This window comes from Arachis stenosperma, chromosome 9 (assembly GCF_014773155.1).
Source record: "Arachis stenosperma cultivar V10309 chromosome 9, arast.V10309.gnm1.PFL2, whole genome shotgun sequence".
Lineage (NCBI taxonomy): Eukaryota > Viridiplantae > Streptophyta > Magnoliopsida > Fabales > Fabaceae > Arachis > Arachis stenosperma.
In genome coordinates, this window is record NC_080385.1 from 4112592 (window position 1) to 4133814 (window position 21223).

Genomic DNA, 21223 nt, shown 5'->3' on the forward strand with positions numbered 1-21223 from the left:
ACAAGAGAAGGTATAATAGTCAAAATATTTGCAGAAAAATATTATTAATACACCACTGTTAATAATATGAATAATTGAGCGGGATATTTCTCTTTTGTGATCAGAATTTGAAAGTGTAAATATGAGCATTTGAAATCGGGACCAGGTGAACAAATGTTACATGATACAAGTGGTCTATAGTAATTGCTATTTATGCTAGCTTGTTAAGTCTGTTACGTTTCCACTTGTCTTTCTTAGTTATCCATAATTAGTTGTGTCAAGTTGTATAGGAATTAGTTAGAATTGTCTAGCTATATATATCAGGCAGTTAGCATTGTAATGTGTGTGACTCATCATTATTGTAAGTTTCATTTTTCATTCTCCTCTCAGTTTTCTCTAGTTCAGTATGCCCCTCACCATGATCATCGCAACTTTTCGCATGGTGCGGTGAGCGTGGAGCGAGGAGCACAAGAATTCTGACTGAGGAGAAAGTAGCTTGTTCTTTGATTCCAATCGTTGTGATCGAAGTAGTGACGGGTCCAGCTTCGAAGTTGAAGCAGATTCATTCTCTAATTCATCAAGTTCTTCGCCGATATTTCTTGATTCTTTCTTTGTTCTTCTCAGAATTCATTTCTTTCTCATCTTGATTCTTCTTCTCCTCTCTTGAACTCACACAACAGAGTTTGATAAGAGCTCGGTCACTTTGCGATCTTAATCGTTTCTCTAGAGTGAAGTGACGAGTTTCCGATCAACGAGATCGACAGGAAGGCTCCGAATCTAATCATCAGGTTTGTCGATTATGGATGCAAATCCAAATTCAAGTCCCGGATCGGGAGGCTTCAACCCTACCATGGACATGCAGCAATTCATAGCGTTCTTCAATCAAGTTGCGCATATTCAAGGCCACATCAACAAGCAGTCACATCCAAGTCAAGATCCTGCTAGCCCTTATTAAATTTCTTCCTTCTGAAAATCCAGGTATACCTATCACTAATGTCACCCTCAATGGTGCAAATTATGGTACATGGAGTAGGGCTATGGAAAGGGCTCTAAAGTCTAAGAACAAACTCAAGTTTATTGATGATAGCATCAAGAAACCTGAGAGCACAGACTCAATTTTTGAGGCATGGGAGAGATGTAATACATATGTAGTGGCTTGGATAAATCTCTCACTTAGTTTGGGCATTTATCAAAGTGTTCTTTGGACCAACATAGCATATGAGTTGTGGAATTATTTAAACCATAGATATTACCAAGGTGATCGTTTTAGAGTTGCTGAACTAAATGAGGAATTGTATGCCCTTAAACAAGGTGACCTTAATGTTACTGCATATTTTGCCAAGCTCAAAACTATATGGGAAGAGCTTGATAATTTTAGACCGATTCCAATGTGTGCATGTGAGATGAAGTGTGATTGTGGACTGGGAATTATCAGAATGCAAAGGGAAGAAGATAGAGTTACAAAGTTTCTTCGGGGACTAGGTGAACAATACTCCAATGTCAAGTCACAAATCATGTTGATGGAAGAACTGCCAAGTATGAACAAGATATTATCCATGATTACTCAACAAGAGAGACAGCTCTTTGGCTTGAACACTACCTCAGACATCAAAATCTTGGCTAGTGTTATCTTTTTCCTCAAACACTGCAGGGCTTTCTCAAGGCAGAGGGAGAGGAAGAGGTAGAGGAGGCAGGTCTCAAGCTGGGAGAGGACAAGGAGGCCGAAGCAAGCTGCATTGTTCCTTTTGCAACAAAATTGGACACATAGCGGATAATTGTTACAAGAAGCATGGCTATCCACCTAATTACAAGCAAAGATTTGATAATCATAGCTACAACAATTCAGCTACATCTGTCCTAAATTGTATGACAGCAATTGATAACACTGAGGGTGAAAATGAGAATCTCAGTGAACAACATCAGATAGTTAGAAGTGACACCACAAGCACTGATTTCACACCAGAGCAGAAAGAAATAATTTTGGCACTACTTAGTAGGCAAGACGTGAATCATGTTCATAGCATTAGCCAGATTTCAATCAAAAATTCTCATTTACCTCATCAAGGTAAAATGGTACATGTTTTGAATTTTAAATCCAACATCAAGGCTCTAAATGTCTGCACTCAAAAACACAAGTCATGAGTTATAGATGCTGGTGCAACAGACCATGTATCATATAACTTGGCAGATTTTTAAAACTATTTTAAAATTGATCCTATAATTGTCAGATTACCAAATGGTACACTTACTACTAGCTGCATAATGGGGACCATTGTATTTTCTGACAATTTATACTTGACAAATGCATTGTTCATTCCATCCTTTAATTTTAAACTTCTCTCAGTCTCAAAACTGACTGCATCATTACATTGTAAAATGAGTTTTACTGATGAAAATTGTGAGATACAGGATCTGCACACTTTGAAGATGATTGGTGCAGCTAGCAATGTTAATGATTTATACATTCTGTTCAAAGAGATCAAACAAGCTAGCATAAATAGCAATTATTGTATCATGTAACAACAAATTTAAACTCATGGTTACTTTTAGAAATCAATTCTTTCTTTGATTTTCTCTTTCTCTCTTGTCTTTTTTTCTCGCACTCTCTCTAATTAAGGCAAATGTAAAGTAAACACAAACACAGTAGTAACGTAAAATACAGATAAATATCACCGTTGAGGACTAGTGATGGAAACTGACAAACAAGATAGAGAGATTAGTGGTAGTCGGGAGAGCGTCTGGTGATAATGAGTGGCGTTGCTGTCATCGGTGAAGAAGAATAGCTGGATCGGATCATATTCACAAAATTTTGGACACCCCAAAAAATGAGGAGTTGTTAACTAATTGTATATTTAGATTATTTTTTAATGAATAAAAGAGAGTGTGGGTTAATTGTTAATTATTAAGAAAATATTTTGGTAAAAATAATGTTTACTATAAACAATCTGAGTAACGGAATTGGGGTAAAAAATGTACGTGGTGCATCAAGATTCAAACTGATCTTACAATCAAACGTCACTCAAGCCCGAATCACTTTTTTTAAGCCAACTCCTTTTGTTTTTTACCATTCTCTCCCAGCTGAAGCCCAATTTTTAACCCAAGTCACGAGTAAATTCTCACAGTGGCTCTCGAGATTGATGCTGTGCACCAAAATCGTCCCTGAGATTCCAATTGCACCAATTATGTCTCTGAGATTGAAAAAATTGTACCATAGTAGTCTCTGATCCGTTTTCCGTTAACGACGTGCTGATGTGGCTTGATGACGCGGACCTTTGGTGACACGTGTCACCTCATGATGACGTGTCGATCAACGACACATGCAATGCTGACATGGATGGGTATGCCACGTGTCACAGTGCTATTTTGCCACGTGTCAAATTATGCCACGTGTCGCACTGCTATTTGTCCACGTGTCATCCACTATGTCATCGTTACATGTGCACTAAATTGGTCCCTTATTTTGCATCAACTGACTCATTTTAGTCTCTGAAATTCAATGCCATGCACCATATTAGTCCTTTCATTAGTTTTTTTCTCATTTTTTTTATAAATTTAAAATTCTCATTATATATTTGAATACACTAATTTTAATTTTATCTTTTCACAAGTTATTTAAATACAAGTGTTTTTATAAAATATTTTTAAAATATTAGTTTTAATTATACAATTTTTCTACAATATTTTATTAAAAGAATTATGTGACATATTGATATTGATTTAATAAAGAGTATAAGTTAAGAGTATAATAATATTCTTTAATACAATTTTTTAATATTTAACACTTTAATAAATATTTTAAGAATACTTGATAAGGCACTTATTAACTAATATAAATTCATTATTCCCATCAATTTTAAGAATGTCCGATTTCCCATATAATTAACTTCTCACTAAATTAATAAGATAGATTTATACTGTCGATTATAATAATTCATTTTATTTATAACTTAGTTAGGTGACTTTTTCATATATTACACTATTAATCAATATAAGTACTTATTGTAACCATGATTTGAACAATATTAAAACAGATACAAATAAACACAAGAGGCAATAATAAAATTTTAGTTTTATTTAACATTTACTCTAATGATACAAGTAAATATTATTAATTAAAAGATTTATTATAAAATATGTATAATAAAAAATATAATTAAAATTAGTGTATAAAAAATATTGAGAATTTTAAATTTATAAAAAAATGAGAAAAAACTGATGAAGGGACTAATTTGGTATACAACATTCAATTTCAAGAACTAAAATGAGTCATTTGATGCAAAATAAGGGACTAATTTAGTGCACATTGTGACAGGTGGCATACCCATCCATGTCAGTATGTCAACGACACGACATCATGAGGTGACACGTGTCACCAAAGGTCCACATCATCAAGCCACGTCAGCGTCGTTAACGAAAAACGGGTTAAAAACTATTATGGTGCAATTTTTCCAATCTCAAAAACGTAATTGGTGCAATTGAAGATGATTTTGGTGCATGGGTCAATCTCGAAACTACCATGGGTATTTACTCCCCAAGTCACCCTATAGTCACTGTCACTCTTTTTACGCACCAACACGGTGCCCCCCTCTGCTCTCTTACTCAAAATCCAAAAAGTCTAACCCTAACCAGTAACCACCGTCTTGGCCGGCCATCTACCACCCACAGCTCAAGATTTCACGGTAACGCACTCACAAGTCATCATCAGCTGCGACACCATTGGTACGCCTCTTCCACTAACTAACTCTTCATTTTATTTCACGTAGTTTGACTAGCATTCACACATTCACATGAGAATGTTTGTAGTTATTTAACTGAGCCATGTACTTATGCTGTGCATGAAATTGTTTTCGATCATCCAGCTCAATCGATTCATTCATTCCTTCATTTTCATTTTCAGTAGTGTCGTCAAAATTGACAATGCCGAAGCGGAAGCAAAGGAAAGTAGAAGAAGAGGACTCAACAAGAACAGGAACCCCCAAAATAGACCTAATCAGTACCTTACCGGATTCCCTGCTTTGCCACATTCTCTCGTTCCTCCCAACAAGATGTGCCATGGCCACCAGCGTCCTCGCTCGCCGGTGGCGCCACCTCTGGAAGGATGTTCTAGTCTTGGACTTGGACAATAGTAAACATAGTCCTTATTATCTGCCTGGTGGGACACATCGATTCATTGCTTTCGTCAATGCAGTTTTAGCTCAACGCAAGGCTCCCCATGTCAAGAAGCTTCGCCTCGCTTGTGATATACCTAGAGGTGAAAAGAAAACCATCAAAACATGGATTCATACTGTTGTTGGACCCCACCTCCAAGAGCTGTATCTCGATTTATCTCTCCCTTGCAATGAGTTTGGAAATCGGGATATCAAATTGCCTGAAGAGGTATTAACCAGTGCATCACTCGAATCCCTTGTTTTGAAAGGTCATATGATTTTGACTGTTTATGATGGATTTGTTGATTTGCCATCCCTCAAGAACCTGGAGTTAGATCTCAATTATGTGGACCCGGAGTTTGTTTTAGATGGTTGCTGGGCTCTTGAAAATCTCAAGCTCACTTTACATGAATCCTTCCCACTTAATGCGAGCGATCCTCCTGTAATCCAAATGCCTGGTTCGTTGAAGCGTTTAACCTTAATACAGGCTGATGACACCGAAGAAGATCTTAATGATATTGAGGATCTTGTGATAGACACCCCATTACTTGAATATCTAAGTATCACATTATGGGCAAGATGTTTACAGGTTTCAATTAGCAATTATCCAAACATGGTGGAAGCTCACCTTGATATTGATCAAGACAAAGAGCAGGTTGGTTGGATGCTTGAGCTTCTCAAGGCACTCCGCCAAACAAAACTGTTGGACTTGAAACTTTCCACTATGGAGGTGATATTCTTATCGTTATTCCATTGTCCATTCTATGGATTACTCGATGTAACTTATTCCAATTTTTGGTGAATTTTAATTGTAGTTATGTGTTGTGTTTATTATCTTCTTATCTTCTACACACAGTGCTTGCTTGTTGCGCCTGCTTTTGAATTGCCAGAATTTTCCCGTTTACTTAATCTAGAGCTTGAAATTCCATACTTCAACTCTGGATTTCTGATAAAGTTGCTTCATAACTGCCACATGCTTCAAGTTCTCACTCTTCATAATCGGGAGGTATGATCACTTTTCTAATTTAGCTGTGTGTCTATTTCTGTTCATTACTTGCTTGCATATTTTGAAAAGTTTTGTTTATTGTTGCCAGAAAGTTTCTACTGTGGAACCTGAGGAACCTAATTGTTGGACACTGCCAATGAAGGATCCTGATTGTGTTATATCACATCTCAAGATTTTTGAATTTAAAGGATATCAAGACTCTGCAGATGAACATGCATTTGTTGCATATCTTTTAGAGAGAGGACCTATTTTGAAGACAATGAAAATCCATGCTCATCGTAGTCTTGGCCTAAAGTATAAACATCGCATCCGCCAGGAATTATCTACCATACCCAGGAGCTCCAAAACATGCAAATTAAAAGTTACCTGAGTAGCCAACATTATGTATGGTACAATCTCTCACCATCTCTATTCTCTCTGTGTTTTTGCCTTAAAAATAGTTTTAAATGAAAGACTGCATCTTTGGTCCAATTTATGTGTCAATATCACTTATTCACTTGTGTTCCTCAAATATTTGTTGAAGCTTTTGATTGCTTTTTATAAGGATTAATTTGTCTGGTCTGATTCCTTGGGCATTGAAAAATGAGCTCTTCAAATGATTGCTGGGGTTTGGTTTGGTGGTTTTGGAATTGGCTTGTACTTTCTTCCTTTATGTCAATAAAAATCTCTGACTTGTTTGATGTTTGTTTCACAAAACATACAGGCCGTTTTATACGAATATATTAGCAATATAGTAAAATCGTTTATTGTTTATTAATTGTGAGTATTTTATCCCCAAAGTTATGTTATCCACTATTCCACTGTATTATATTTTTGCCCTTTGATATATACTCTGCTGTTTAATTAATTTATTTAGTTTTAACACGTAGAGCTTTATATATTGTTTCCATGTAAACAGTTATTCAAACTCTAAATGTCATGGTTAACGGTTTCTCTAACTCGGAATTGACTTTAGGTAACTCTTTATTGAAGAATTTCATAGCACAATATTGCAGCCTATATTATTATGCATTTGCCAGTTTTGTTTTAGTCTTGCCTATATCATCATGTCATCATGCCCATGGTGCAGTCCTTTTTAGCATTACTAGAAATTTATCTCGGTGCCTGGTTTGCAATGCAACAAGTCTATGGTCAAAAGATTATTGTTTAGTTAATCATAAGCTTTTAATTTCAATAGAAATGACATTCAAGAGGCAATATTATTGTTTAATCTAACTATTTCGGTGGTGAGAATATTGAAGATCAGGTACACAAGCTTCCCTCCTCTTTTGGTTCGGGAAGGGTGGATGCATCAACCTTTCCCCTATAATGCTCAAATCATCATATGTATTTAACACTTTTGAGTAGATGACAGCTTCCTTGCCTTGTAGTAATGTGTAACTAACTCTTGCTATAATGGACAATTGGAAATAGATGTAATGGGATTAGAGGAACTTCCACCATATGTTTTGATACATATGAATGATATGATGTATAGTATTAATGCATGCTTTTCAAAACTATGATTATCCATGTCATATAAATTAAAGTCTTAAATCAAAGTTTGTTGGAACTTCGTTTAAATAGTAGTCATATTCATCAATGATATTAGCTTGGTTAACATAAAATCAACTTTGTTTATTTTCTTGCGTGATCTGCACTATCTCTCTTTACTGAGTTTGCTCTCTTATTTTATTCCTTTTATTTTTTTCCCTCGGCGGGTGCTTAATTACATTTTATTTTGACCTCCCTTGTTTTTTTGGGATTAAGAATTTTCTGTTTCCTTTCATTATTTAGCTTTATCTATTCTAATTTATATGTGGATAACTTTGCAAAATTGTTTTGGCTTTTTTTTGCCGAATGAGATTTAACTCTAAGAATTTATACATATTAGTATATTACTCAATTTTTCACTATTAGACTATTTCAAGTGGACTTACAAAATCAAATTTACCACACTCAAATAACGTATCATTAATTACTAATGTTTGTAACGATCAATTGGAGTCAATATTTCACAAGTGGTGTGTGTATTCGGGAGGGAATTAAAAATTGATTTACATGGAATAATGGTTTAATTAATTTGAAGAACTTTGTAATTTTACTCAACTTTTATTCGCATTTCTGTAATATAAAAGTTTTTAATCAGTCTTTTATAGCGTCCAAATTTACTTAAAGTGCGTGCCATTTTTCTTCTGGCATCACAAAACGCCAAGTTAAATGGAAACCAACATACACAATAGTACAATACATATTTTTTGGTGATTATATGCCATACATATTTTAATCATGATACATGTATACTTAAAATTAGTCACTAATTAATTACTGTATATAAAAATATATATCTAACATTTCATAAAAAAAATTTATTATACTATTGTAAACATATTTAGTTATTTTATTATAATAAATTTGATTATTTTAATAGTTGATTATTTAATTAAAAAAATATGTAAATCAATATATATAATATATAAGTATATAATAACTGATTTCATGGTTAATTTATGATGTGTATATAATATTTTTATATATTTTATTTTTTATAGATATTACAAAATAATTATAAAATACAAGCATCATAGATTTATATATATTTATATGTTTTGTTTTAAATATTTTTAATATATATTTTATATTTTAATATTATTTTATATGAATAATTAATTTTTTATGTTAATAAAATATGATAATGCTAGTTTTTTAAGTCTCTTTCTATACATGCACAATAATTCAATATACAATAGATTCCTAAATTAATCAGCCGCAAAGAAGAAATTGAAATTAAAAAAAAAAATTATCTTATCATGAAACGATATGATGTACCCATTTTACCCTTGTTGTTTTCGGTCTTAGCTTGATAGCTTCCCTAGCCATTGCACATTCTCGGTGGAGTTGTCACTGTGGAATGTTGAAGCTACTCTTTGATCTTCACCGAGTCTGAAACACACTCATCAATCATCAAAGGTATACACATATACGAGCTTTGAGCTGAGATGATCCAATCCCAAATTCAGATCCATCACTTCTCCCTCTAAACTCAAACTACCAATTTCGCAAACAAAACCATGCCTCCTCAAAACACAGGTTCCAATTTATTCTCTTTTCCCCATTTTTCTTTCAGTAATTAGTCTATTTTTACTTTTGCACTTGATCGAACTAATAATAGTTATGTATGTAAATAACTCTCTGCTTTCTAAGATTTTTGAGAATTAACACATGATTTATATAAGTTTATGATGAGATTTTGTGGGAATGGAATGTTTTACATATTATAACTTGCTATGACATGTTTAACTTACATAATTAAGCGGATACTAAAGGATACGATGGTTTGATTTCTGCGTCAAACTTTGATTATTGTTATTAATAATAATTATTAAATGCTTTGAATAGTTATTTCTGTTGCTTTTGATATTTATTGCACTAATATTTTTATTATTGATCGGAATTGGCTACCAGAGTGTCGTGTCTAAGTTGCTGGTTATATTGTTTTGGTCATAGTGAAATTTATTCATATAGTTCATTTTTGTTGGAGGTGTAGGTGCTGAATTTGGGAAACCAACAAATGTGGATCAGCAAGACGCTGGGGAAGATGCTTCTAAGCAGAGTTCGAAGGCATCGGTCTTTGTGAACACGGAACCAATGCGGGAGGAGCAAGTTCAGAATGCAGTGAAGTTTCTTTCGCACCCAAAAGTTAGAGGCTCCCCCATCATATACCGTCGAAATTTCCTGGAGAAGAAGGGGCTCACAAAGGAGGAGATAGATGAGGCCTTTCGCCGTGTGCCTGTAAGCTTCTTGTTTGATTGGTTTTTCATTTACTAGATGCTCTATTGCTTGTTCATATTCAGTCAACCAGTTTGTTTGTTGTCACTTTCTTTTGTGTTAATCTGCTTTGATCCTCACCTGCATTTAAAAAACAGGATTCACAGCCGAGCGAGCAGACAGCTGGTGCAAATCAAGGTAAAATATCTAATGTTGAAGTTGCAGTTGTAGTTTGGTGTTATTATATTTCTTTTCACATTTCCACTGAGTTATGGTTGAGTAATTCTCCATTTTTTGTTAGTCTGTTAAAAAAGAACCCAATTTCTTCTTTCAATTTCGTGTATACTTTGGTTACTGTAATAGTATTACTCACCAATATGCAATTGAAGCAAACACACCAGATGTTCAGCGTCCAGCACAATCACAAGCTTTGCAGCCAGGTGTATCTGGTTCCGCTGGTGTTACTACTTTGTCGAGAACTTCCTCACGCTACTCTTTTCACTGGTCCCATGCCCTTGTTGCAGTTGGGTTTCTGGTTGTTTCAGGCGCTGGAACAGCTATCTTAATTAAGGTGTTTTCACTAACCTCTCTGCATGGTCTTATCATAACAAGCATTGTAATGGATGGAAGCGTATTTTCTCTTCTAGTATCTAAATTCATGCTCTTTGCATTTGGTTTGACCTGCACTGAACTCTGAATGCATACCCCATGTTTTAGAAGTCCATCCTTCCGCGTTTAAAATCTTGGATACGGAAGATCGTTTTAGAGGAAGAATACGACCAATTAGAGAGCACAGATTCAAAACCGACCGTGGTGGAAGAAGTTTCACAAGCTGCAAAAGCAGCTGCAGCTGCAGCCGCGGAGTCAGCAAAAGCAAACCAAGAAATTCTGGCTTGTAGAAGTGAAGGTGGCTTAATATAACAAAATTTGATGCCATAAAAATATTGTCTACTTCCACTTTCCTTGGCATCTTACTGTTGCCAAATAATGAATGTATTTGCTTGATCTTCATTGCAGAGAGGAGATACTTTTTGGATGTTGTTAGCCTTTTGGATAAGCAAGTGCAGGAGATGAAGTTTATGAATAATGAAATAAGAAGATTGGAAGGTAATTTGGAAATTTTATATAGTAGGCTTGGAAAAAGAATTTCCAATTCTATGAATTCTGAAGGCATTTGCATATTTTTGTTCAGAATACATGTGGTTGGGTCATTGGTGAAATTGTGTGAATATATTCCCTGCTAGAGTGCAACTTTTCATTTATGATACTGATGATTTGGCTTATGGATGATAAACAAGAGAATTAATGAATCATATGGTACTAGGACATTAGTATTTAAACTGGACTTCGAGCTTCATGGCTGTATCAGGAAGTTCATTTTTTCGCTTCTTGAAAATGATGGTGGCTTTGCATGTCAGAAATTCTATCACAGCTAGAGAAAAGATTTATACTAGTACTCAATTTCTTTCCAAAAGATTTTTGCTAGTACAGTATTTCTAATTGGATACCTTGTGTTTATGCCAAATTGGTGGACTTAAAATAGCATCCAGTGGAGCCTCTTACTCAAGGCAAGAAGATTACCAAGTCAATCAAGCTAGCTCAAAGGTCAGATATAAATATACATGTTAGGGAATCTTCAACTTCTTTAAAGAATTCTGGCATACCTTTTTATCTGATCCCATTTGATTTTTTAGAATATTTTTTTTTTTGACAACTGTAATTTCTGTATTGTGTGCAGCCGGTCATTGTAAATGGGAAGCGGGATTATGGCCTACATTCAGGTTGTTATACATCAATTATGTCTTAAGTAAATCAATGTGGTTTTATAAATGCTTACCTATGACTAGAATGTCAATGTGCAGTGACATCTTCATCCCAACCTGCTTCTGTTGAACCATCTAGTGCTCCCCATCCAAAGTCATATATGGAGGTAAGTCACTGTCTTGTTTTCTTATTATCTCTTTCCTTCTCTTTTCCTTTTGTTGTTTGGAACTTGGAAGTGCTATGGTTGATACTGGATTGGCAAAAATACAGGCTTTGACTGAGGGACCATTATTCTTATGGAGTGATTGTCAATCCACTGTTCTTTAGTATATATTTATTATTATTATTATTATTATTATTATTATTATTATTATTATTATTATTATTATTATTATTATATTTGAAAACATTATTAGAACATGAAAGTTATTATAAAGAGAGGCAAATAGTAAACAAAAACTGATTGGGATGTTATAGGAATATAAGATTTGACACCAAAAAAAGCAGTTACATGTTGAGCCCTTTTTACTAATTGTTAGATTATCATTTGAAATTATAGTTTATTTATGGCCAATTTCTCTGAGTTGTGCTTCTGAAAGTGCCAGAGACAACACATGTGAATTGGTGTTCATGATTGGATTTCCAACTAGTAATGTGAAAATGTGTGCATAGGGATTTTCAACTCGCAAAGCGAAATAGTGATTTTAGTCTGTTATTTCGTTTTTTCCTTAGTTGGTTGTTGGTACTGATAATAACATGCTTGAGTGCCAGATGCAGTGTTCATGCCGCTTATTCATGCCATCCCCTTTCAATATTGAACAAATTGTCTTCTAAAATATGCAATGTGAGATCCTGGAGTATTGTTTATTTTGTTTGGTTCATTCAAACACAGGACATGGATCTCAAGTGAGACTTGTAGAAGACTACTGTTAGGCTATGGGCTCAACCACTAATTCTTTCATTCAGTTACTTTTAGAGTTTTAGTATTCTTATTAATCCTATTAAATGGGTTTTAACTATAAATGGGCTGACACATACGATCTATTGATAGAGCAATATGGTATCATTTGATCCATATATCTGACCCCATCTAGCTGAATAGGCTTTGTTGTAATTTATAATTATAATTATGACGATGATGATGACTATGATTATAATGATTTTTCTTTTCTTTTTTTTTTGGCAGATAATGGCTATGATCCAGAGAGGGGAGAAGCCTTCTAACATCAGGGTAAACCTTTGTTCTTTTTCTTCTTAATAATTGCATTTGCACATCTAACCATAGACTTTTTGTGGACCAATTAGTTTCATAGGATAGACTATTGGTTGAAGTGAAAGGAGTAGTCATTGTTGAGTAAAATATTGTGATGTGCAAATGATATTACTATTTTATATTTTATTTACCAATTTTGTGTGGTTGGTGTTAGTTATATGATACGAGGTTTTGATGCAGGATATCGATGATTCACCCCCCAACCCAAATCAGCAACCTTCAAATCCTCGCTTAGCACCAAGAGCAAAGGTTTTTTAAAATGCCTCTTTTTCTCTGTATTTCCCACTTTATATTATATTGCTCAAGTCTTGTATTTTCTATTAGATTCATTATTGAAGAGTTTTTGTTAGAGTCATCTCCCAAATTATTCCTTCTAGGTTTTTTAAACTCTGATTGTGACCATCTATGTGAGCTTAACATGACATCACTTGACAATTATTGTCTGCTGTGTTTATTTATTTATTTTTTGAGTTAATCATTTGTATGTTAAATTACATGTTAGGACCCAGGTAAATAGGAGTTTATTTTTTTTTAAATGTGAGAGGTATATTGAGCTGATTTTTTACTGAGTTGGCTTCTAAGTAACCAATACAAGTGATACAATACTCACTTTGAACATTTTTGGTAAAAGTGCAATTTATGTAGAAAATGCAATTTTTGGTATTATTGCATATGAATCTGATAATTTTCTTTAACTTCTCCTTGCTAGCCTTGGGAAGTTGGTCAGGTTCAACACAACTCTACCCCAGTATTTCAGTCTCACGTAAATGGCAAGGACTTGAATTCCGGTGTCCTAGATAATAGTGACAATGCTGTACCTCCGTGGCAAGCGAAAAATGCCAGAATCAGAGAGATTGATAATGGAGTTGAGAATAATGGATATAACGCTGCATCCAGTCAGCAGCCAATCAAACGTACGTGGGTTCCCCCTCAGCCACCTCCAGTGGTTATGTCAGAGGCTGCGGAAGCAATCAAACGCCCAAAGCCACTAGTACAGAAGGAACAAATACTGGATGATCAGTCAGTACACCATTCTTCAGATATCTCTGATAAGGTGATGGAATCTTCAGAACTATCCAAATCCGAAAGACAAATGGAAGGTAGTAGTACCAATGCAGTTCTTGGCTCTGCTGAGATATTGGAAGAGTCATGAAGTGGATTAGGTATAAAAAATGAAGGCAAAATTCATAGTTATCTTGGTCCATCTCAACCATTATATGTAGTTGGGAATACAATTTGAACTAAGGTTTAGTCTTGTATGATAGCTACGTAGTCTGTTATTACTCTTGATTTTCAATGAACAGATTCCGAAGCATTTTAGTCATCCAGTGGTATTAATTAGTAATGGGTGATTTTTATATGAAGTTGCTAGTTGAGAATAGTTAGATATTTCGACAGTTCTCCATTAGTTACATGAAGGCAACTAACTGCATATAAGTTTTCACTTTAGTAATTACTAATTAGATAGTGCCTACTGGTTAAAGCCATCACGTTGGATGTTTCCCACATTTCAACATGTACTATAACTCTATTTTAGCAAAATTCTTGGGAGGACTTTCTTAATTTAGGCATGCAAACAAGTTTAATAAGCATATTTTAAAAATGGGGAGTGCTAGGTAAACAATGACTATTTTGAACAACATGAACAATCATCAATCAATAAAAATATACTACATTCTAATTTAATACTACTAATTAAATTTAAGATTAATTTACTCTTTTAATCCTATTAATTTACATTGTTCACATATTATTCAAAAATGTTGTTGGTTACCTATACTCCTTTAAAAGGATTCCATTTTAAAAGTATAATAATAGAAATTTTTTAAACTTTTATATATTCAATTCATTAGAAACTTAAAAACATGATTTTTGCATTAATTTTTAGTAAAAAAAAAAATTATTAGGGTGCTTCTAAAATGTAATCTTTAGGATAGATTAAAATGTATTTTTAAGACATTAATAAGATTTTTATATAAATTATATCGATAGAAAATTGAAGAATGTAAAAATGTCACTAAAAATACAAAGTTAAAGTTAAAGTTTCAAAATTTTAGATGATTTTATGGCAAATTTTAATTTTAATTTTAATTTTAATTTTAATTTTCTTTTAAGTTTTTGTAGTGAAGTTATAAATTGTATTCTAAAATTAAATGGGAAAATATCATTAAAGTTGTCTGATGAAATTATACATATAATTTGACACTAATTTTCAAATCACAACCCCAATTGAATCCTATCCTCCACACTCCACAGTCCACACCTTTTTTTTCCGTTCCGCTATAAATTAAGAAATTTTCATTCAAATAAGAAGTTTTTAATCACTAAGTTAAGACTTTAAATTAAAAATTTAACACTTTTATTTATAAGTCAAATCGATATATACATATTAAATTATAATCCTAAATCTCATCAGAATATCAAATTGTTGAATATTGTTTTTTTTATAAACCGCAGGTAAAATTAAATACGGGCGGGTTAAAAATGAATAGGATTAGAGTTAACATTTTATAAACTCAGGTAAAATATGATTGAATTTTATTAAAAGCTACAGACTAGGCTGGTTCGACCCAAAACCCAGTCGTTAAGCCGAGCCGAGCCACTAATTGGACCATCCAAGTATCCGACCCGGTGAAAAGCGGGTCGAGTGGCGGCTTTTCGCCAAAACCGCCGCCCTTCCCCCCCCCCCCCCCCCCCCCCCCCCCCCCCCCCCGCGGGGCTTCTGGTTGCCATAAACCCTAATCCATCCCACAGGCCTCAAAGTCTCTCTTCTCTGTCAGACTCGCAGTCTCTCGTCACTGTCTCCCTCACCTTCAAGCTCTCTCAGTCTCACCCGTCTTCGCGGCCTGTGTCGTCACCGTCTCGCACTCAGTCGCTGCCTTCGGTGCGCTCGCTTCGCCGGCGGCAGAAGCAGACCGAACCAGCATCTGATCCCTCGGGTGGTGGTGGTCGTCGTCTTTTTATTCGGCCGTCAGTTCAGTTGGTCAGCTTCCTTTACCGTCAATTGGTCCCTGGGCAGGTGAGCTTCCTTCGGCCCTGTTCTTTGTTTTTGAATTTTATCATAGTTGAATTTGTTGAAAATTATGAATGTGCTGAATTTGTTGCTGTAAGTTGAATTTGTTGCTGAATATAATCAATATATCTCTGAACATTGCATTTTGTTGCTGGAAAACATGTTGAATTGATGAAGCATTTTATTGCTTTTAAATTGTTGCTGTAAGTTGAATTGTTGCTGAATATCACTTATCTAAATCTTTTATTGATGTAATTTTGTTTTTCTTTTGTTAGAATTTTAAAAATGTCTTCCTCGCAAACACCATTATCAGAAAATCCACCATCTCAAGAACAATATCATCAACTCCTGATGTTCAACTAAAAGAGAGTTTATAGTAATAGATGAAAGATTGATCCTGCTTAGGGTATCGTAAACAAATTGTTAAAAAATAAGAGAAAATCACTATGATATGCATATACTCTGACAAATCTGTTAGGGAAGGTGGAATTAATTGATTTAAGATAATAATTGACCGAGTAACAATGTTATGGAAGATATAGATCCAAATCAAAATGACGAAAATGTTGTTCAAGCTTTAAATTTGTCTTAAGAAGATATAGAAGAAGATATAGATGCTGACTTTGAGATCACTTCTTGGATTTGATTTACCAATTGTGTTATCTTTCACTCGCTCTTGTTCATTTAAATTGAGAAAGTATTTTGTACCAGTGATTAGTTTATTATCACTTTTTGCATCATTAGTTGTGTCTAGAAATTGATATTTGATTATTATTATGTTTGTGAAAACATGTATTTTAATTTTTGTTTTTAATTTTATTTTTATAATTGTATATTTTTATTTTTATTTAATTATAACCGGATCAACTCGTGACCCACCAGTTAAATCAATGACTCGGTGATCTGGTCGTATGAGACCGGGTTGATTACCAGTTCGTTTTGATAACTATGGGTTTAAGGTTGGGTATAAACCCTAACCTACCCTATCTATTGTCACCCCTACATCAAGGGGAGATTCCTGGTACTACTTACCTTCCCCAATGCCTTGCACTTTTGTTTTCCTTTAACCCTAATAATGTTAGCTTATTACATATTCTCGTTGTTCTTATATATTCCCTAAATTTTATTATTGCGTTGAAGGCTCAATTATTATTACTTTAGGTGGGAACGGTAACATATGAAAATGCTAACAATGCAGTGAATGCACACACAGTATGATCTGTGATGACAAAATTCAGATACCAGTGATTCACTCAGAATAAAAAAATGATAGCAATGCTATCTTTTTCATATTGGTAAACTAAAAACTTGAGGGTAAAGAATCCCTTTCACACCTAAGTATTAACCAGTGGTAGAAAAAGGCAAATTGGGAATAACGCGACACATTGAAAGTTTGAAACACACACTCACTGGCACACTGACCATTTCAGCATGCCTGCAACCAAATTCGGTGTTATAATGTTGTTACTTTCTGCCCCTTGGCTTATTTCCCGGGCTTCTCATTCATAATAATGTTACACATATATAGCTCTTTTTACTTCCATTTGGACAATAATCCTTTTCATATTCCCATTATATATATTATAGATTATAAAAGTACAGAACATGTTAGCTTATTATATACCGTCATTGTTCTTAATTTTTACTCTTGGTATTCTTCACTCATTCTTGTTCTTTGCATATCATTCACCCTCAAGTTGGGAGAAATGGCTGAAACATCAACAGCATCAAAAAGAAGCATGGGCACAGACATTATCAGCAGCCTACCAAACTCGTTGTTGTGCCACATCCTCTCATTCCTCCCAACCTTATATGCGGTGCGCACCAGCATCTTGTCTCGACAATGGCGCCATCTCTGGAAGGATCTCCAAGTCTTTGATTTTGATGATACCGACCACAATTGGAGCAATGAGAGATTCGCGTCGTTTATCGATGCAGTTCTATCCCAGCTCAGGTTTCCCCACATCCGAAATCTCAGCCTCTCATGTCAGAGAGGCTTAGATGACAAGAGAGGCTTAGATGACAACAAAGTGATTGACGATGCCATTGACAATGCCATTGGAAGGTGGATACGTGCTGCTGCGGGGCCCTGCCTTCAAGAAATGATTCTCTATTTTAATTACGAGGAATTCTATCCGGACTATGTTGATGGAATATTCACATGTGCTTCGCTTGTGTCCCTCACCCTGGGGGGTGATCTTTATCTCAATGATATACCTTGGGTTTATTTGCCTCTACTCAAGGATTTAACACTCTTGCTAGGAGTCTCTGTTGAACACGACTTCATATCTGGCTGCCCTGCTCTTGAAAATCTTTACATCGATTATTATGGAAGCCTTTACCCTAAGATACACTTTCTCTCCCCCTCTTTGAAGAGGCTAAGCTTATTCGAGGTAAGAGAGTTTGATGATCCCATAATCAGTGAGATTCAAATGGACACCCCGAATCTTGAATACCTCCGTATATTCCTTACGGGATCATGTGTAACGACTTTGGTTATCAGTGATTTTCCCAAGATAAGGGAAGCTTGTTTGGAGATTGCTCCCTTGGATGAGCATGTTGCTTGGCTACCCAAACTTCTCCAGGCACTCTCCAAGACAAAGATTTTGGATTTTGGATGGTGGACCACCGAGGTAATATGCTTATCAGTGTCACAATCCATTGCTCATATTCCAAGTTTCAAATGGTTTTGTATTATCTTTCATACAGTGCTTGGTTGAAGCTCCGAATTTACACTTACCAGAATTTAGCTGCTTACATGAACTGAGCCTTTGTTATTCAAATTTCAATTCTGGAGTCCTAATAAAACTGCTTTGCTGCTGCCCTAAGCTTCAACTACTCGAAATTGATATCAATGGGGTATAAACATTTACATAGTTCCACCATTTTCTATTTGTTATTAATTGCCTGCATCCTTTGACAATTTTTTCCCGTGTTGTCAGGTACAATATTTTCGTGACCAAACTCCCCAGAGCAGTTGGACACAGCCAGCCAGTGTACCTAGTTGTGTTATGTCACACTTGAACATTTTTGAATTTACAAGCTACTCAGACTCATCAGAGGAGCGCGAATTTTTGGCATATATCTTGCAAAATGCACTTGTTTTAAAGAGACTCAAAATTTACGCTAAAATTGGTTCATTTGAAAAGGAGGAGCATATCCTTAGCGAAATATCTGTCTTACCGAGGGGCTCTAGCATATGCCAAGTTGAAGCACGTATCTTAACTAGGTATGAATTCTCATCTGCTCTGTGGTTGACCATATCAATGCTATGTCGAGTAATATAAATTTGAGTTTTTCTTATGAGGCATGTTTGAAAAATTAGTATGAAAATTGTGAAACGTGAACCAGGGTCAATTTTATTTGCAAAAATTTAGTTAATGTTTTTGGTGAAATTAGAGAAAAGGAACATCTTGTGGAGAGAATCATCTGTTATACTGCTGTTTTATATAAGGTGTACTAGCATATATTTTATTACTGCTTCCTCATTTTGTGTTTGGTGTCTTGTTGAATCACTCATGTTTTCAATTGTGTCTGCACTTTTATCTAATGCGGTAGAATTTTCTTGAATTAGTTATTTTCTGGTATTATATAAAATTGGGATAAGGCCTTATTGTTTTGGAATTTTTTTTTTAATATTGGGTTCAGAATTCAGATGGGTGTTATCTTCCAAAATAACTCATTATGTGTGTTGTACCCAACTGTGAGGGTGCTGCAGCTTTAATTTTTTAAATTCGTTAAAATATCACAATTTTAAAAAAATTTAAAAACAAAAACAGCAATGTCGTTTTCTATTTTAATATTTTTAAAATTTTAAAAAATATATTTTTTAATGAAAACGTCAATGATGTTTTCTTTTAAATTAATTTATAAAATTTTTTAGATTTGTGTCTTCTGAAAAGTGGAAAAAAAAAATTATAGCAGAGGAAAACTTACCTGAAACCAAATAACTTAGTGTAATACTCATCTTTGACCAATATTAAAAAAATTAGTCTAATTATGTACATAAAATCCTAAAAAATACAGTTCTATCTTTTTTAATTAAGTTACCTTTAAAATACCAATAATGCTTTTCCATGTGCTGCTTTTAATCTAAAATCCTAACAAAAAAAATTGATTTAAAATGTTATATTATTATATTGGCACAACACTTTATTTTTGTATGATAAACATACTCAAAATCCAATTTTAACAGAGCTGTACTTGTTAAGATTTTATGGACATAATTACACATTTTTTATATATATATATATATATATATATATATATATATGTGTGTGTGTGTGTTTTTGTGTGATTGTGATAGTGCTGATATTACGTGAGATATATGCAATTCTTGCTTCACATGAATTAAGACATGAATATTTGGTAAAATTTTATTGATAATGCAAATATGTATGAATGGAGAATGGATAATGTAAATTGGAATTATACATGTTGATGACAAAAGTGCTTAACGGAACCTATTTCTTGCTATAGGACTGTTCAACTTGTACCATTTGCATTATGAATCACAAAGATGATATAAATATTATTTTGTAATCGTTTTTCTTTAATCTGTCTTTTTACATTTAAGTTGTTGTTTTGTTCTCTGGCTATAAAGGAGATGATTCCTATTCCTACAGCATGGAAGTGTGAACTTGGAAGGGTGGATTATGTGAAGTACAAAAGACTCGGCATTGTGCTTTTGTCCTATGCAACTTTTAATTTTAATAACATAAATGTTTGTTGATGTTATTTTTAAACCCTTTTCTCCTTCTTCAAAGCATTTTTCGTTTTGAAAGTAGCAGTTTAAACACTCTTTTATGTTCAGATCCATCTTAAATTTGGGATTTGATTTTGTTGTGTTTCTTAGTAACTGTTATTCTAGTCTCTTCTGGTTTGATATTTGCATTGTTGGAGCACTTCTTAAATACGGAAAAAATTATGGGTAGAGAAACTCAGAAATCACAGGGATGAATCACACCCTTATTTGATAGTGGTGGAGTGTCGGTCTCAAGTAAACAAAAAGGATGGATTCAATCGATATGGATATTTGTATAAATTGACCAAGTTAACATTTAATTAGTTACTAATCTAATCGTTTTAAAATAAAGGCATGAAGAAGGGTAAATTGATTAACCTGGACAGAAAGAGATTTAGGCTCTTGATGTTGTCTTTTCTATCTTTGCAATGCCCTTATATACACAACATATCCTTCCACCATCATGCCCATGATGAACCAAATCCCTATCATCAACTGCAATTTTTCTAGGAATCTTTTCCAGTACCACCGGTAAAATTTTCTCGGTCAC

General features: G+C 34.2%; 4 protein-coding genes across 7 annotated transcripts; all 4 read left to right on the forward strand.

The window, feature by feature from the left end:
* Positions 1-778: 778 nt before the first annotated feature.
* Positions 779-2499, forward strand: LOC130948884 (uncharacterized). Its single transcript, XM_057877755.1, has 4 exons — positions 779-908; positions 958-1515; positions 1631-2052; positions 2389-2499. The coding sequence occupies exons 1-4, from the start codon at positions 779-781 to the stop codon at positions 2497-2499; spliced, it is 1221 nt and encodes a 406-aa protein (XP_057733738.1).
* A 2045-nt stretch (positions 2500-4544) lies between these two features.
* On the forward strand, positions 4545-7640 carry LOC130947770 (F-box/FBD/LRR-repeat protein At4g26340-like). Of its 3 annotated transcripts, none has more exons than XM_057876473.1 (5): positions 4545-4698; positions 4877-5856; positions 5983-6132; positions 6221-6521; positions 7374-7640. In XM_057876473.1, the coding sequence occupies exons 2-4, from the start codon at positions 4897-4899 to the stop codon at positions 6500-6502; spliced, it is 1392 nt and encodes a 463-aa protein (XP_057732456.1). In that variant the 5' UTR covers positions 4545-4698; positions 4877-4896; the 3' UTR covers positions 6503-6521; positions 7374-7640. The 3 variants fall into 3 exon arrangements, with proteins under 3 accessions (XP_057732456.1, XP_057732457.1, XP_057732455.1); XM_057876474.1 differs by having other exon boundaries at positions 6221-6516; XM_057876472.1 differs by having other exon boundaries at positions 6221-7640.
* Positions 7641-8956: 1316 nt separating this feature from the next.
* Positions 8957-14240, forward strand: LOC130950686 (peroxisomal membrane protein PEX14-like). Of its 2 annotated transcripts, none has more exons than XM_057879245.1 (12): positions 8957-9201; positions 9659-9903; positions 10038-10077; positions 10269-10450; positions 10597-10786; positions 10897-10986; positions 11423-11484; positions 11618-11660; positions 11742-11809; positions 12830-12874; positions 13097-13165; positions 13626-14240. In XM_057879245.1, the coding sequence occupies exons 1-12, from the start codon at positions 9183-9185 to the stop codon at positions 14067-14069; spliced, it is 1497 nt and encodes a 498-aa protein (XP_057735228.1). In that variant the 5' UTR covers positions 8957-9182; the 3' UTR covers positions 14070-14240. The 2 variants fall into 2 exon arrangements, with proteins under 2 accessions (XP_057735228.1, XP_057735229.1); XM_057879246.1 differs by having other exon boundaries at positions 10281-10450.
* A 1412-nt stretch (positions 14241-15652) lies between these two features.
* LOC130950935 (FBD-associated F-box protein At5g38590-like) lies at positions 15653-20816 on the forward strand. Its single transcript, XM_057879537.1, has 5 exons — positions 15653-15935; positions 17627-18562; positions 18639-18788; positions 18872-19158; positions 20533-20816. Exons 2-5 carry the CDS (start codon positions 17636-17638, stop codon positions 20537-20539), a joined length of 1371 nt encoding a protein of 456 aa, XP_057735520.1. The 5' UTR covers positions 15653-15935; positions 17627-17635; the 3' UTR covers positions 20540-20816.
* The last annotated feature ends 407 nt before the right edge of the window (positions 20817-21223 follow it).

What these genes read in the sequence shown, in the direction of transcription:
- LOC130950686 (XM_057879245.1), top strand. An exon ending in GAACAGCTATCTTAATTAAG is followed by an intron (nt 10,451 to 10,596) that starts GTGTTTTCACTA and finishes CCCATGTTTTAG; the next exon opens with AAGTCCATCCTTCCGCGTTT. An exon ending in AGAAGCCTTCTAACATCAGG is followed by an intron (nt 12,875 to 13,096) that starts GTAAACCTTTGT and finishes GTTTTGATGCAG; the next exon opens with GATATCGATGATTCACCCCC.
- LOC130950935 (XM_057879537.1), top strand. Translation starts at nt 17,636, where the DNA reads ATGGCTGAAACATCAACAGCATCAAAAAGAAGCATGGGCACAGACATT. An exon ending in TTGGATGGTGGACCACCGAG is followed by an intron (nt 18,563 to 18,638) that starts GTAATATGCTTA and finishes TCTTTCATACAG; the next exon opens with TGCTTGGTTGAAGCTCCGAA. An exon ending in TCGAAATTGATATCAATGGG is followed by an intron (nt 18,789 to 18,871) that starts GTATAAACATTT and finishes CCGTGTTGTCAG; the next exon opens with GTACAATATTTTCGTGACCA.
- LOC130948884 (XM_057877755.1), top strand. Translation starts at nt 779, where the DNA reads ATGGATGCAAATCCAAATTCAAGTCCCGGATCGGGAGGCTTCAACCCT. An exon ending in CAACAAGCAGTCACATCCAA is followed by an intron (nt 909 to 957) that starts GTCAAGATCCTG and finishes CTGAAAATCCAG; the next exon opens with GTATACCTATCACTAATGTC. An exon ending in GTTGATGGAAGAACTGCCAA is followed by an intron (nt 1,516 to 1,630) that starts GTATGAACAAGA and finishes CAAACACTGCAG; the next exon opens with GGCTTTCTCAAGGCAGAGGG.
- LOC130947770 (XM_057876472.1), top strand. Translation starts at nt 4,897, where the DNA reads ATGCCGAAGCGGAAGCAAAGGAAAGTAGAAGAAGAGGACTCAACAAGA. An exon ending in TGAAACTTTCCACTATGGAG is followed by an intron (nt 5,857 to 5,982) that starts GTGATATTCTTA and finishes TTCTACACACAG; the next exon opens with TGCTTGCTTGTTGCGCCTGC. An exon ending in TCACTCTTCATAATCGGGAG is followed by an intron (nt 6,133 to 6,220) that starts GTATGATCACTT and finishes TATTGTTGCCAG; the next exon opens with AAAGTTTCTACTGTGGAACC.